This window comes from Lolium rigidum, chromosome 3, assembly GCF_022539505.1.
Source record: "Lolium rigidum isolate FL_2022 chromosome 3, APGP_CSIRO_Lrig_0.1, whole genome shotgun sequence".
NCBI classification, from domain to species: domain Eukaryota; kingdom Viridiplantae; phylum Streptophyta; class Magnoliopsida; order Poales; family Poaceae; genus Lolium; species Lolium rigidum.
Window position 1 is genome coordinate 286695199 of NC_061510.1, and position 16122 is coordinate 286711320.

The 16122-nt window shown below is 42.5% G+C and overlaps 2 protein-coding genes across 2 annotated transcripts; both read right to left on the reverse strand.

The window, feature by feature from the left end:
- Nucleotides 1-262: 262 nt before the first annotated feature.
- Nucleotides 263-811, reverse strand: LOC124696623 (dirigent protein 1-like). Its single transcript, XM_047229330.1, has one exon. The coding sequence runs from the start codon at nt 809-811 to the stop codon at nt 263-265; it is 549 nt and encodes a 182-aa protein (XP_047085286.1).
- A 5087-nt stretch (nt 812-5898) lies between these two features.
- LOC124699911 (dirigent protein 21-like) lies at nt 5899-6625 on the reverse strand. Its single transcript, XM_047232137.1, has one exon. It carries the CDS (start codon nt 6623-6625, stop codon nt 6092-6094), a length of 534 nt encoding a protein of 177 aa, XP_047088093.1. The 3' UTR covers nt 5899-6091.
- Between the last annotated feature and the right edge of the window lie 9497 nt (nt 6626-16122).

A 16122-nucleotide genomic window follows, 5' to 3' on the forward strand; every position in this document is an offset into this window, starting at 1 on the left:
AGGAGGAGGCTGCCGCCACCGTTGATTTCGTGCCATACATCATCCTCGAGTAGCTAGGATCGCTATGTATATGTATGATCCAATGTATGATCAATGAAGAAGAACTATGGTTTCATTTTCCCGGGGTTTTAATTTTTAAAAATACAGGGCCAAATACGGGGTCTGCTAGACGGAATGGTTGAGCAAGACGCACTTTTGGGATACGGGGCGAAAAAATAGCGTTATACGGGGCAGAGAAATAAGGGGCCTGTTAGACATGCTCTTACACACGCGCGCGGACGTACATGTCGACCTCGAGAACCGCGTTCAAGGTGGAGCTGTTTGCCGAGTATGTCCGGAGCAGACCATACCCGGTGGCCCCGCGGAACACCCCGGTGCCGCCAACGATCGGCAGCTCCCTGACGGGGTCGAGGATGGCGTCCCTTGAGAGCACGGCGATGGTGCTGCCGTTGTGCGGCCCCGCCGTGAAGACCATGTTGACGGTCAGCATCAGCGCGAAGTCCGTCTGCGACGCGAAGATGTAGAACCCCTGCGCTGTGCCAACGACCGGGGACGCCGCGTCGGGCCCCTCCGTCAGAGGATCGTCGATGACGAACATGTCCCCGAAGCGGATGGCGGGTTCGAGGGGCAGCGGCGTCACTCCCCTGGCGACGCGCACCGCCGTCGTCGCTGGGCTCGACGGCACCGCCGTCACGACGTCGTGCATGTAGAACTTGAGGTGCGTCGTCTTCCTGGCCGCCGCCGCTCCTACGAAGAGAAGGGCCAAGGAGACTAAGACTGGCAGGAGCTGCATGGTCTGCTTGCTAGACATGGGACCTACGTCTACGGTATGAGCTGCTAGCTACAAGATCGATCGCTTACAAGGTCTGGTCGATCCCAACTTATTTTGACGACGAAGGTAGGCGTTCTCTCTTATATAGACGGGGTCACGGGGTCATGTACGTACCAGGTTGTCCGGCCACGATATTTTTTCGATATAAAGACAAAGAACCTGATGGTACTAGAGCTAATTTCCCGCTGCATCAATTTTCCGCTAATTAAGAGTAGTAGTACTCTCTTATTTAAAAGCTGACTAGTTCTCCGTCGCAGTTAGATAATGTCATTAAATTTTAGTTGTAATTCATATTGCCCCTCATGATTAGCAAGTCTAACTATCGAGGGTGTTTCTCAGCAATGCCCACCATGAGTGGTTTAGGGTTGACGGAATCATGCAGGATAGTACAAAACATCGGATACCAAACAAACGGAGAGAGAGATTTACTCAGGTTCGAGATCCTCGATGAGGTAGAACCCTTACTTTCTGCTTGTCTGCTCTTGATTATTGGATAAGTTGGTTACAATGAGGTAGCCGATAGGCTGTTGTTGGTCGACTCGCCGAGAGGCAAAGATTTTAGGTTTCTGGTTCTAACTTGTGGTGATTCTACGTATTGATGTTGTCTATTCGGCAGGCCCTCTCCTGGCCTTCATATTGCAGGCCGAGTCCCGAGAGTCCTGTCTAAACTCGACTAGGTTACAACGAAATCTACTCTAGCCTTTCGTTTAATGATGTCTTTTTTGCCTTGTTCATTAAGAATCCGTCTTCGGGTAAGTCTCATTTGCTGAAACCGACGTATCGGTCCACCTTGGTTGTTGGGCGATCTTCATGGGCTTCTAGTTGGGCCGAAGGAGGTAGATTAATGTCGGGTACCCGAAGGGTAATACCCACATCAGTAGCCTCCGAGTGACTGGCCGAAGTGAAGCTTCGGGCAGGGACTATAATTGCTCTTCCTCCTTCATTTTCTTCTTCAGCAGCTTCAGCTCCTACTTCAGGTTTGTATTTTCTTTTTGTGCTTCGGCTGCTAGCTTATTTGCCTTCTCCAACTGTCCAGTCGAAGATTTAGCAGCCTCGCGGAGTTGAGCGTTCTCCGCCTCCATACGAACGAACTGGTCAGCATTATCTATCACAATATCGACTATAGCGTGAATTGGCTGCGACGATATAAGAAAAAAAGGTTTATCAAAACATATTGCAAGATTATCATAGCCGACACTCTCGGCTTCAACCAGCCAACTATCGGCTCGGGGGCTATTGGATGCGGATTATTAGAAGGAAAAATACTTACATGGTCATTTGACGATGGGGAAACGGGAGCACTTGCTGAAGGAGCAACCGAAGAAGTTTTGACCTTTGCCACATGCAACTGAAAAAAAAAATCTCAGTGACAATTGAAAAAAAATTAAGTTACAACCTAACATACAGATCATATACATATATCATGATGGAATCAAACAATGTAAGAACTTAATTGAGCATGAATTTAGTTCTCAACTAGCAAAACTCTTATTTATTTTTTGGATACCCTTGTCCATGGCATGTTATCCTTCTAAGATAGTTTACCAGATTTAATGATTTTTGTTCGAACTAATGTACTTCCTCCATCTTATGAAAGTTATTTAGGACTTGTCAAAATTTTGATGTATCTAGATGTTATTTAGTGTCTAGATGCATCTAAATTTTAACAAATCTCAGACAATCTTCGTGAAACGGAGGGAATATATAATTATTTAGCTGTCCACTTGTACTTATTCTGCCTCTAACTCCAAGTCCGATCCCTCAAATATAGAGAAGATAAGATTCAAGTATATATTACCCAGCCGGCCGGCAGCTAGTGCAGTCAACTGTTTCACATGCGAAGAGTTTTCATAGGATATACTGATGCTTCACAATGTAGCTGTCGCCGGACTGGTTCGGCCTTCCGGGTGCACCGGGGCGGGCGCACGTGGACGGTGAATCGCTAGCTCCAGCGCGCGGGGTTCCGGTTATGCCATCACCTCCATGGTCTGCTAGAACAAGATGCCGATCAAGTATAAGCACCAAGCAGCGCTAGTTGACCAAACAATACTATGTATCTATCTGAGGGAGATCGATGATACTATATGTTGTCCAGTTATTAACCTTAAATATGCTTTGTCTTTGTTTATACAGCTCCATTATTCTGTACAAGTACGACAGTGCACGCGAGTCAACTAGGGACCTGATTGTTTTTTTAATCTGTCTACTTATGGACCTGTTTTTCTTTTGTTTTCTCTTCAGGGACCTTATTGCTTTTTTATTTTCCTCCTCCGGGTCCTTGTTGCTTCGGTGTAAATATCTTCCGAATTAATACATGCGAATTTATTCTTCTGCAAATGGTGAAATACATAGTTTTTTTTTGTGAAAAGGAGAACATAAGACCCAACCTCTCTATGGATTGATGCATGGAGCTTTTTCTTTCACTATTGCGTTTCAATTTTTACGAACGAATATATTCATGGGTCACATAAAATCGATGCATGTGCCAACCATCTAAATAAAATAGACAACATGAAGTACCTACGCGTGAAGGAGAACATAGGAGATAACCCATCTCAACCATAATTATGGTCGTCTACTCGTCTCATACCCACCCGTGGCATTAGACACGATAATCCCATCAGTTCCTACTTGTGATTACTCTGTGCTATTGGGTCTTAGGTTCATAGCCAGTAGTACGAATTCTGAAATTCTCATCAGCCGCATAGACACGCTAGATTGGACTAAATTTTAATCTTCCATAGCTAGTTAGAAGAGAGTTAATGTGGTTTGAAAGATGAGATTTTCTACTCCCACCAAGGTGTGAGAAGAGAAGACGCCCTCTCACACTCCTCCTTCACCGCCCGCTTGTCTCTTCACGAGGCGCAATGGGTTGTTGGATTGAGCCAAGCGCACGGTGTTCCGGTTATGCCATCACCTTCATGGTTTGCTAGAACAAGTTGGCGATCAATTAACACACAAGCAGCGTTAGTTGACCAAACAAGCCGCCCAGCTTTAGAATAGGCAGCCATAAATCACATAATACTATGTATCCGAGGCCCGAGGGAGATCGATGATCCAGTTATTAACCTTAAATATGCTTTATCCTTGTTTATACAGTTCCATTATTCTGTACAAGTGACTCATTCATTGCAGTGCACGAGAGCCAACGAGGAACCTTATTGTTTTCTTATTTTTCTACTTAGGAACCTGATTTTTTTTCAATATTATTAGCTCATACCCATGCATGTTGTCAATATTTTTGTTGTTCTGGATATTAATTCGTGACAATTAACAGACACATTATGGGCCGGTTCCCACGAATCCCATAAATATTGACATGAACCCTAATAAGTATGCCACATGAGATTACCAGCCTCCAAAACCTTGCACCACCGTTCACGTCTTCCCCGCCCCTTCTTTCGAAGGATGGGCAAGTACAGCTCCCGGAACCCTGCTTCTCGTAGACTTGTACGGGTGAGAGGTGATCAAGTTTATAGGAGCACTGTAGCGGGACTGCTGCAAACACAATGTTGTCTGACAACAACTTATTCCCGATTATCAACGACATCTTCGGCAATCTTAACATCATAACATGAGAAACAACACCAAAACTGTTGATGATGCCGCCACAGCTGCTTAAGTTGCACCGTATATGGCTTTCCTCTCTCTCTCTCTCTCTCTCTCTCTCTCTCTCTCTCTCTCTCTCTCTCTCTCTCTCTCTCTCTCTCTCTCTCTCTCTCTCTCTCTCTCTCTCTCTCTCTCTCTCTCTCTCTCTCTCTCTCTCTCTCTCTCTCTCTCTCTCTCTCTCTCTCTCTCTCTCTCTCTCTCTCTCTCTCTCTCTCTCTCTCTCTCTCTCTCTCTCTCTCTCTCTCTCTCTCTCTCTCTCTCTCTCTCTCTCTCTCTCTCTCTCTCTCTCTCTCTCTCTCTCTCTCTCTCTCTCTCTCTCTCTCTCTCTCTCTCTCTCTCTCTCTCTCTCTCTCTCTCTCTCTCTCTCTCTCTCTCTCTCTCTCTCTCTCTCTCTCTCTCTCTCTCTCTCTCTCTCTCTCTCTCTCTCTCGTACTCTATTAGTTTGCATGATTAGTTCAATTACTATTTTATGTTCATGCTATATCTACTATTATTTTGGATTATATCATATGGTAATATTCTTATATATTCAACACAAGGTGCATTGAAAGGATTCTGTAATGGTAAATTTGATTCTTTTGTATCATGTCTTTTTTTTGGCTAATGATAGCATACCTCCCTAAAGCGTGTATGGAAGCTTTAAAGGACAATCTTCATTTGTATTGCAGTAGATCAGGCAAACAAAGCAAACATCCCTAAATCGTCTCCGTTTTTCACACTCATTGCACCATAAAGGTACATATTTGTGCATGCCCACATATGTTGGGAGTTCATCTAATCATACTTTCAAGTTTTAATCAGAGAGGGTTTAGAAATGCAATAATAATTGGAATTGATCCTCCCCTATCAGGACCAGCAAGGAAGTTCTGTTGAAAGCTACATCACGGTCAATTTCAACCTTTGACATGAGTTGCTTGGTGGGGAATGGAAAAAGATCATAAAGAATATGCATTGGTGCTCCTCGAAATGGCTTTCCTGTCCTAAACAACCGACTTTTTAACCCAGCCATGCTAGGTTGACAGAGTTGGGGCATGTTGGTTTGATAACTGAGCACATGAGTTGTACTCGGTCTACTTCTTACCTTGATGCCCTGGCAAAGAGGTTGCTGAAATAAGGCATCATGTGGGGAATAATAAAACTTGTTGTGACAAATGGGTTGCTTATGAACAATTTGGGCTAGTTTGGCTTGTTTCACCAACTTGATGAACTAAGTGACGGTGACATGTGGATATTCTCACTTTTTTTATTCCCACACCAAAAAGAAGCCGTATGCATCGATTGATGCAAAGGGTGGGGCTTTTCCCTTTTCAAAAAAAGAAAAGAAAAGAAAGATCCCGAAATTGCCTATGTTTACCAGTGATTGTGATGATTTTATAACTTGGCCATACACAAGAGTTAAAGTTTATACTGTTAAGCCCAATTGGGTTTTTTTTCAGTACTCATGGATTGTAACTGGCTAAAAGTTAAGATAATTCTTAAAAAGATAAGTAAAATATATAGCAGTATACTGTCCCATTCTCTTGAAATAAATGCAGCAACACAGATTTAGAAAAGGTATGAAGTAATATCCGGATGGCCACAAAATATGGCTGGACTAGGACTTGCATGCATGCATATGCAAATATCTAAACAAATCAACGTGCATGGCGCCTAAACGTCGAGGTACATGTCGATCTGGAGCACGGCGTTGTTGGAGGTGGCGTTGAAGGTGTGCGTCCGGAGCAGGCCGTACCCGGTGGCCCCGCGGAACGCGCCGCTGCCGCCGACGACCGGCAGCTCCCTGATGGTGTCGAGGATAGCGTCCCTGGCGAACACGGCGACGGAGCTCCCGTTGTGCTTCCCCGCAGTGAACACCATGTTGGCGGTGAGCAGCAGCGCGGCGTCCGTCCGCGACGCGAAGAGGTAGTACCCTTGCGCCCTCCCGACGACCGGCGACGACGCGCTGGGCCCTTCCGTCAGGGCGTCGTCGATGGCGTACATGTCGCCGAAGCAGTTGGTGGGGTCGTTGGGCAGCGGTGCCACGCCCCTGACGACGCGCACCGCCGTCGCCGGGCTCGACGCGTCCGCCGTCACGATGTCGTGCATGTAGAACCGGAGGTGCGTCGTAGCCGGAGCCACGGCGGCGGCGAGCGCGAGAGAGGCCAGTGCCAGTAGGATCAGCTGCATGCTGTGCTTGGTGGCCATTAATTGGAGATGTCTGGGAGCCTGGGAAGAGGAAACTGAAGAGCAGTGTATGAAATGCAGATCTTAGGTGAGATCAAGATGTGTTGTACCCTTCGTTGAGAAAAAAAGTGCTTTACTCGTGACAGGACATGGATGATGATAGCTAGGGTACGTAGGGTGTTGCGTGCTCGGTCCCGATTGTTCTCTAAAGCATGTGATGAGTGGACAGAATCGATTCATCGATGTACTAGCTTCGGTGCAAATTAAGCACGAGTACTTTGGTGATATACGGTCGTACAAAAGAGAGGGTTTGCAGGCATGTGCGGCAGTCCAGGGTGATAGGATTGAGCAACTGACAGTGTCGAGTCCGAATCGATGTTCGGTACGTGCTCAATGTTGAAGGATCGATCGGTCTGCGTTAGCATGACTCCATATTAGCGTCATGTATTTCTAGGCGAAAACTTTTTATTTAGGCCTGCTCTTAGCCTGTTATCTCATATAGTGACAGTACTTTAGAAAAAAGATAATCCAATGTGCTGTTTCTAAATGGTTTATAAATAAGCTTGCACTAAATGATTTTAAGCTCATACTTGCATGTGGTTGAGCTAGCAATTTATTTGTTTTGCCTATGACAACGCTGCAAGAGTACTAGTTAAGATACAATGTTGTTCTCTTTTACTTAACTACGGTACCATATTGGCAGAATACTAGCTTGTAATATTTGGGACAAGAAACTAGCATTCGGAGAGGTCTTACATTAGCTATTTAGAGCAATTATAGTAAGGGGTATATAGCCCCCTTACGTGGCACCTTTTTCTATGTGGAGTAGAGACATGAAAAAAATGAGGGTACTTACTATAAGAGATGTGTTGATTTATGATCTTATTGTAGTGATAATGGCGGTCAAAGAATCCACCCTATAAATTTGTGAGATTTTTGTGTCAAAAAGGTCTCAATTCTATAGCATAGTATAGTCATAAAATGAACATCATGGTTTACAACGTTATTTGTGACCGCTTTAGAGCTAGCATCATACTTGCGTATTGGTATGATTGAGCAGTCAAATCATCAATTTAACCTATGTGTCGTGTCTAGTATGGACTATGACGAGGAAGGTAGGACCCACACATTAACTCAATTACCCAAACTAATCAGTGGAACCTATATCGGATTTATGGGACCAACTAGCATGCTACCTATGATAGGTGGGACCAGTATCTGACACACATTTGGGTGGAGTCGGTACTTCAAGAGCTTAGCATCTCACGGTCATGTCCATCCACTTATACTTTGGTGTGCTACGTGCTTAACAACGAATCCAATGATGCATACCCTCACAAAGCACCTTAAGGTTGGCTTCCAGCTTGTACACGAGAGAGTAGTTGCGATTTATTTGGATGCACGGTTTCATCTCTACTAGAGATAAGCTATCTGTCATATTAAGAAAACATGCCACTTTTCAGATGCTATACCGATTCAAGTTCAATCTAAATCTTACGGTTGCAGGTTAAGAGTGAGGGCGGATGTTAACATTAACCTAATCGTTTTAGGTTAGGAAGTGTATCCCATCGGTATATTTTATAAACCAGCCTTGTACAAGTTATCACTCGGTATGTTAACATGACATGACCATGAAGCCTAATTACGCTTGCAAACTGTCATTTCTAGGCAAGGCATCAACGATAGCCACCAGTGAAGGGGTTCGTAGCATAGAAAACAAAAAATTTCCTACCGCAAGACGAATAAATCCAAGATCTAATCTATGGAACACCCAAGATCTAATCTACAAGATCGAAGCAACGAGATTGATATGAGACTAACCCTCGAAGATTTCCAAAGCCTACAAGATTAGATCTCGTTGTTGGTGTAGACGATCATCCCCAGTGCTGCAATCCGGCAGCACTTCCGTACTCGGTCGCGCGTACGGTGTCGATTAAGCTCCTTCCTCTCCCCGTTCCAGCGGGCAGCGGAGGTGTGGTAGATCTCCACGGAATCCCAGCAGCACGACGGCGTGGTGGTGGTGGTGGAGAAGAATTCCTGCAGGGCTTCGCCCAAGCCGGAGCAGGAGAAACTGGGAGGGAGGAGAGGTGGCAAATTAGGGTTGCGTACGGAGCAGCCTTGGCCGGCCAAACTATCCCTCTATATATAGTCGGGAACTAGGGCTAGGGTTTCACAAAACCCATCTAGTGTCGGCGCCTGGTGGGCCCACACACTACCCTGGCGCGGCCTGGGTGGGACCCGCGTCGGCGTGTTGTGTGGCCCACCCCTGGCCTTTCTCCGTCTCCCCTTTGGACTCCGTCTACGTGACAGAAAATAAGAACTTCTGTTTTTATTTCGTCCAATTCCGAGAATGTTTCCAGAACAACTTTTCTTGAAATACAAAACAGCAGAATTCTTCCAGAACAATTCCGGTCTACCTCGCGATGTCTTGGATCCCATCCGAGACTCCGAACAACATTCGGTCTCCATCTCATATTCCGAATCTACTTATGCGACATCGAACCTTAAGCGCGTCACCCTACGGTTCGTGAATAATGCAGACATGGTCGAGACTCCTCTCCGAGCAATAACCAATAGCGGGATCTGGAGATCCATAATATGGCTCCCACATATTCAACGATGACTTAGTGATCGATTGAACCAATTACATACGATGCCGATTCCCTTTGTCACGCGATATTTTACTTGTCCGAGGTTCGATCATCGGTATCTCCATACCTTGTTCAACCTCGTTACCGACAAGTAATCTTTACTTGTACCGCGGTATGTCATCTCTTATGATCCAATCATATGCTTGCAAGCTAATCAGACGACATTCCACCGAGAGGGCCCAGAGTATATCTATCCGTCATTAGGATGGACAAATCCCACTATTGATCCATATGCCTCAACTCACACTTTCTGAATACTTAATCCCATCTTTATAACCACCCATTTACGCAATGGCGTTTGATGTAATCAAAGTACCATTCCGGTGTAAGTGATTTACATGATCTCATGGTCGAAGGACTTAGGCAACTATGTACCGAAAGCTTATAGCAAATTGAACTTAATGACTTGATCTTATGCTACGCTCATTTGGGTGTGTGTCCATTATATCATTCACCTAATGACATAACCTTGTTATTAATAACATCCAATGTTCATGATCACGAAACCATGATCATCCATTAATCAACAAGCTAGTTATACAAGAGGCTTACTAGGGACTCCTTGTTGTTTACATAACACACATGTACCAATGTTTCGGTTGATACAATTATAGCATGGGATGTAAACATTTATCATGAACACTAAGATATAACAATAACTAATTTATTATTGCCTCTTGGGCATATCTCCAATAGTCTCCCACTTGCACTAGAGTCAATAATCTAGTTTACATTTGTAAAGACATAACACCTTGGCCTTCTGGTGTTTATCATGTTTTGCTCACGGGAGAGGTTTTAGTCAACGAATCTGACATGCTCAGAAACGTATGTATTTTGCAATTCATTTGCGTCTCAACGCATCACTCATTTTCCAAATGAGTCGGCATTAATCGTATATGTTCGGTCTTCTGGTGGAACCTTAATTCCGCGGTCTGAAATAAGTCACTAATATTGTCACACACAATATAGCTTCAAAGTTCTGACACTATCGGAACTACACCAAGTTCTCGAAGAACTCCTCGACTTAACACTCTTAGTCATTGTCAAAACAATGACATATTCTGCCTTCGTTTGTAGAATCTGTCACACTATTTAGAACTCTTCTAAATCTAGCAAAGGCTTCTTCTAGCTCATTGCGCTACCTTTTAATCAACACTGATCCTAATTGAGATTGAAAAAATATTTTTATATGTGACCAAACTAATATCGGTGCAACACCTTACAGCGATCTGTTTGTCATTACCCCATACAAAAAACTATATATATATATATATCCTTGGTTCTTCTAAAGTACTCAGGGATATTCTTACTGTTGTCCAATGATCATCACATCAATCATTCTGGTATATGCTCTTAACCTTTTAGAGCACAGGACATCTGACTTTGTACATATTATTCGTGATCTAAAGTCACTCATGTGTTTTTACTCATTGAGTGTCAGATACACTCAAGTGTTGTTAAACCTTCACATGACAAGAACATTTTTCTTAATATTTCTATATTGAACTACTTCAATATCCATTCTATGTACTTTGACTTAAACTTATTATGTGTTTCAATCTATCTTCATAGATCTTGACACTTAATATATTTCAGTCCATATCCTTTCATTGAAGTTAATTCTCAATGAAACCTTTTTAATCAATTATATAATTACATTATTTATAATCAACGATATGTCATCTACATAAAGTATTATAAATATGTCTTAGCGCTCCCACTTAATTTCTTGCAAATGCAAGCATCTTCATCGTTTCTGATGAAATCAAAAAACTCTTTGACTATTTCATCCGATGAAGATTCCAACTCCGTGATACTCACTTCATCCAATTGAAGTTCGTATACCTATCTAGTATTCCACGGACTAGCAAAACTCTTGGTTTGTATCTTGTATACACCTTTAATACACACTTCTGTTAAGTAATGTACTTTGCCATCCTACTAGCATATCTCATAAAAGAAATATGTAGCGATTACTAGAATAATCCACATAGACTACAAGCATTGCTACGGAAGATCCAATCTTTTCGCAGTCAACTCTTTGAACTTTGTCGTAAACAACTTTTGACAAGTCAAGCTTCTTCAAGGATATTACATACAAGTCCATCTATTTTATAGATCTATTTACTTTCAAAAAGTATTTATCTATCTTGGATTTTATGGCGCATAACCATTTTAACGGAGTCAGGGCCCATCATAACTTCTTTGTTTGCAGTTGGTTTATCATTGTTCAAAATCAATCCTTTGTCCACAAATCATTTATTTGATCACAAAGTAAACCATACCTACAAGGTTCAATATGTACTTCGATCTCCATGGCTAAAACACTTTGTAGTCATGGGAGCCATGATTGTCGTAGCCGCTTCCGGAACCATTTCCGATGCTGCGCTACTCTGATCATTATGCTCAGGTTCATAAACCTTATCAAGTTCTATTGTCCTCCCACTCAAATACTTCGCTAGAAAAAAATTTCTTGGAAATAAACAAGTAACATTAACAAACACTTTTGTCTTTTACTTCATAGTGGGAAGAATTCCCAATCCATTCTCTTGGGATAACCAACAAAGACATTTATCCGGTTTTGGTTGTAAACTCATTTACTTATACCAAAATTTTAAGAAAGGACTATTAGGGTTTATACCCATGCCATAACTTGTATGGTGTCATTTCAACGGATCATGATGATGCTCTATTCAGTGTAAGAGCGGTAGTCTCTAAAGCATAATCCTTAAAAATATAATGGCATCAATATTTTATCTCATCTTTGATCCAACAAGGTTTGGATACGTATCTCGGATACTTCATCATCTCTATGATACTCCAAGAAACGTGAGTTGTAGAACAATTTCATAACTCTCTTAGATGTTCGCTAAAACTCGTAATTCAAATATTTCCACCATGATCTAATCATAGATATTTGACTTTTCTATTACGATGATTTCCACTTCATGCTGAAATTTATCAGAATCCATTCAAATGTTTCAAACTTCTTCCTTATCGAATATATCCACATATATATACTCAATTCATTGTTGGAAGTTTTCATGAAGTAAAAGAATCTCCCGCACACAACTATGCCCGATGAACCACATACATCATCATGTACTTTTCCACTAAGTTAGTTTCCCGTTCAACTCTTGGCCTATGAACGGTATTTAAGTCATTTCCTTTTAGAAGAGATTTGCAAGCGCCAAATGATTCAAAAATCATATGACTCCAAAATTCCATTCAAATGGAGTTCCTTCATGCGTTCCTTTCTAACATGACCTAAATGGTGGTTCCACTAATGAGTGGAATTCAAATCATTTGCCTTATGGCATTTTAGCGTCAGTGTTATGTATGTGTGTTTCACAATTAAGATTTATAATAACTTATCCATCGTACATGGAGCAATGTCATAATTTGAACAACTCATTGTTTTCATTTGACCGAAGCAAAATAACAATTTATTAAGTTCTTTATTATAAATTCTAAGGGCTAGGTAGAATGCCAACGACAAACATAAAAACACTTTATTATGTTCCAGACGTGCATTATTACCATATTCCTTATCAGTCACTTAGGCCATCGTATTCTCGTATTGCGTTGTATTGTATGACATCTCATACCAACCAATCTGGTACAAATACCCAAGAATTCTATTATGTGACCAAACAAGGAATACATCCATAACATGTATATCATCTATACACATCTGAGCTAGACTTTCTAGTCTTTTTCTTTCTTTTTGCCAAAATATCTTTTGTGGTTTCTCTTTTAGCTTTCCCCATTCTCAGAAAACACTTCACCTTCAATAACTTCTAGGTCCATTGGTCAAATACCAATAACCTTGAGGTTCTTACTTTGAAGTTGATCATCAAATGACAAGTGTTCCGGACTTCACTATTAGTAACTTTGTAATATGATGAACAATTTCACTCATAATTTTATCCATCATATCATGACGACTTTCCGAGACCATGTCCGTACATGCTAGGCTCGTAAAGTTTATCCTCAGTATTCGCATGTGCAAATCTGGCTTGCACCCGTTGTATGCACACGTAGAATCTATCACACCCGATCATCACGTGATGCTTCGAAACGACGAGTCTTAGCAACGGTGCATACTAAGGATGATTACTTCATGGATATGCGAATATCGTTAGTGCCCAACTTAGTTGGAGGATCGGGACGCCTAGCGTCTTCAACCTTCGTACATTCCCATAAAATTTATGAGTTTATGTAGTCTCACTAGATTATATTCTATCATCTTGCAATAAGGTCTTAGATATCACATATATCTCATACCTCGCTTATTTCTGAAAACAAAATTTTCAGCTCCTTACTTTTCAAACGGATTTGAACTTCAAGTTTTACGGAGACAAGATGATTTTGTACTAATTGAAACCATTGCTCTTTGAATCATCAATGTGAGGTTTACTAAAAGTTTGCATTAGGACTTAATCATATCTTGATTCTTTAACAATACGGTACCAGTCCGTAAAGTTACTTGTCAGACTTAACAGTATTTCTATCTCAATTACAAGACTAGCGTATGGTAGAAAATGGATGCCAATTCTACAAACTTTAATTCAAAATACTATTCAGACTATGTTCATGATAATTAGTTCATGTTTTAATCTAATTACTGATGAACTCCCAGTTAATACAACATCCCTCATGGTTGTTAAGTGGCACACGATCCAAATTCACTACACCAAAACCAATCATCACGTGAGATGATGTAGCTTCAATGGTGAACATCAACATGTTGATCATATCATCCATATGACTCGTCTTCAACCTTTCGGTTTCCTGTGTCCCGAGGCCATGTCTGTACATGCTATGCTCGCCAAGCAAACCCAAGTATTCCGCGTGTGCAAACATGACTTACACCCATTGTATGTGAACGTAGAATCTATCACATCCGATCATCACGAGATGCTTCAAAACGACGAACTGTAGCAACGGTGCATACGAGGGGAGAACACTTTATTATCTTGATATTAATGTGAGGGATCATCTTATAATGCTACCGTCGCGATCTAAGCAAGATAAGATGCATAAACGATTAACATCACATGCAATTCATAATATGTGATATGATATGGCCTTTCTTCTTGTGCTTTTGATCTCCATCTCTAAACACACGAGCATGATCTCCATCATCACCAGCATTGCACCAAGGTCCATGGCACCGCTTCATGGTTGTCCATCACTTATAGCTACTATAACAACTACTTGAAATAAAGCTATTACATGATAAATAGACACGCAGGTCTTAACAAATTTAAAGACAACCATTAGGCTCCTGCCGGTTGCCATAATACAATAATGAACATCTCATACATCAAATATAATCATCATCACATCATGGCCATATCACATCACCAAACCCTGCAAAAACAAGTTAGACGCCTCTAATTTGGTTTGCATATTTTACGTGGTTTAGGGTTTTCGAGTAAGATCCAATCTACCTACGAACATGAACCACAACGGTGATACTAGTGTTGTCAATAGAAAGAGTAAATTGGATCTTCACTATGGTGGGAGAGACGAGACACCCGCAAAGCCACTTATGCAATACAAGTTGCATGTCAAGCGTGGAGCAAGTCTCATGAGACGCGGTCATGTAAAGTTAGCCCGGGCCGCTTCATCCCACCATCCCGCAAGATGCAAAGTACACAAACTAAAGCAACAAAAGCATCAACGCCCACAAAACCATTGTGTTCTACTCGTGCAACAGATCTATGCATAGACATGGCTCTGATACCACTGAAGGGGTTCGTAGCATAGAAAACAAAAATTTCCTACCGCAAGACGAATAAATCCAAGATCTAATCTATGGAACACCCAAGATCTAATCTACAAGATCGAAGCAACGAGATTGATATGAGACTAACCCTCGAAGATTTCCAAAGCCTACAAGATTAGATCTCGTTGTTGGTGTAGACGATCATCCCCAGTGCTGCAATCCGGCAGCACTTCCGTACTCGGTCGCGCGTACGGTGTCGATTAAGCTCCTTCCTCTCCCCGTTCCAGCGGGCAGCGGAGGTGTGGTAGATCTCCACGGAATCCCAGCAGCACGACGGTGTGGTGGTGGTGGTGGAGAAGAATTCATGCGAGGGCTTCGCCCAAGCCGGAGCGGAGAAACTGGGAGGGAGGAGAGGTGGCAAATTAGGGTTGCGTACGGAGCAGCCTTGGCCGGCCAAACTATCCCTCTATATATAGTCGGGAACTAGGGTTAGGTTTTCACAAAACCCATCTAGTGTCGGCGCCTGGTGGGCCCACACACTACCCTGGCGCGGCCTGGGTGGGACCCGCGCCGGCGTGTTGTGTGGCCCACCCCTGGCCTTTCTCCGTCTCCCCTTTGGACTCCGTCTACGTGACGAGAAAAATAAGAACTTCGTTTTTATTTCGTCCAATTCCGAGAATGTTTCCGAACAACTTTTCTTGAAATACAAAACAGCAGAATTCTTCCAGAACAATTCCGGTCCTCCTCGCGATGTCTTGGATCCCATCCGAGACTCCGAACAACATTCGGTCTCCATCTCATATTCCGAATCTACTTATGCGACATCGAACCTTAAGCGCGTCACCCTACGGTTCGTGAATAATGCCGACATGGTCGAGACTCCTCTCCGAGCAATAACCAATAGCGGGATCTGGAGATCCATAATGGCTCCCACATATTCAACGATGACTTAGTGATCGATTGAACCAATTACATACGATGCCGATTCCCTTTGTCACGCGATATTTTACTTGTCCGAGGTTCGATCATCGGTATCTCCATACCTTGTTCAACCTCGTTACCGACAAGTACTCTTTACTCGTACCGCGGTATGTCATCTCTTGTGATCCAATCATATGCTTGCAAGCTAATCA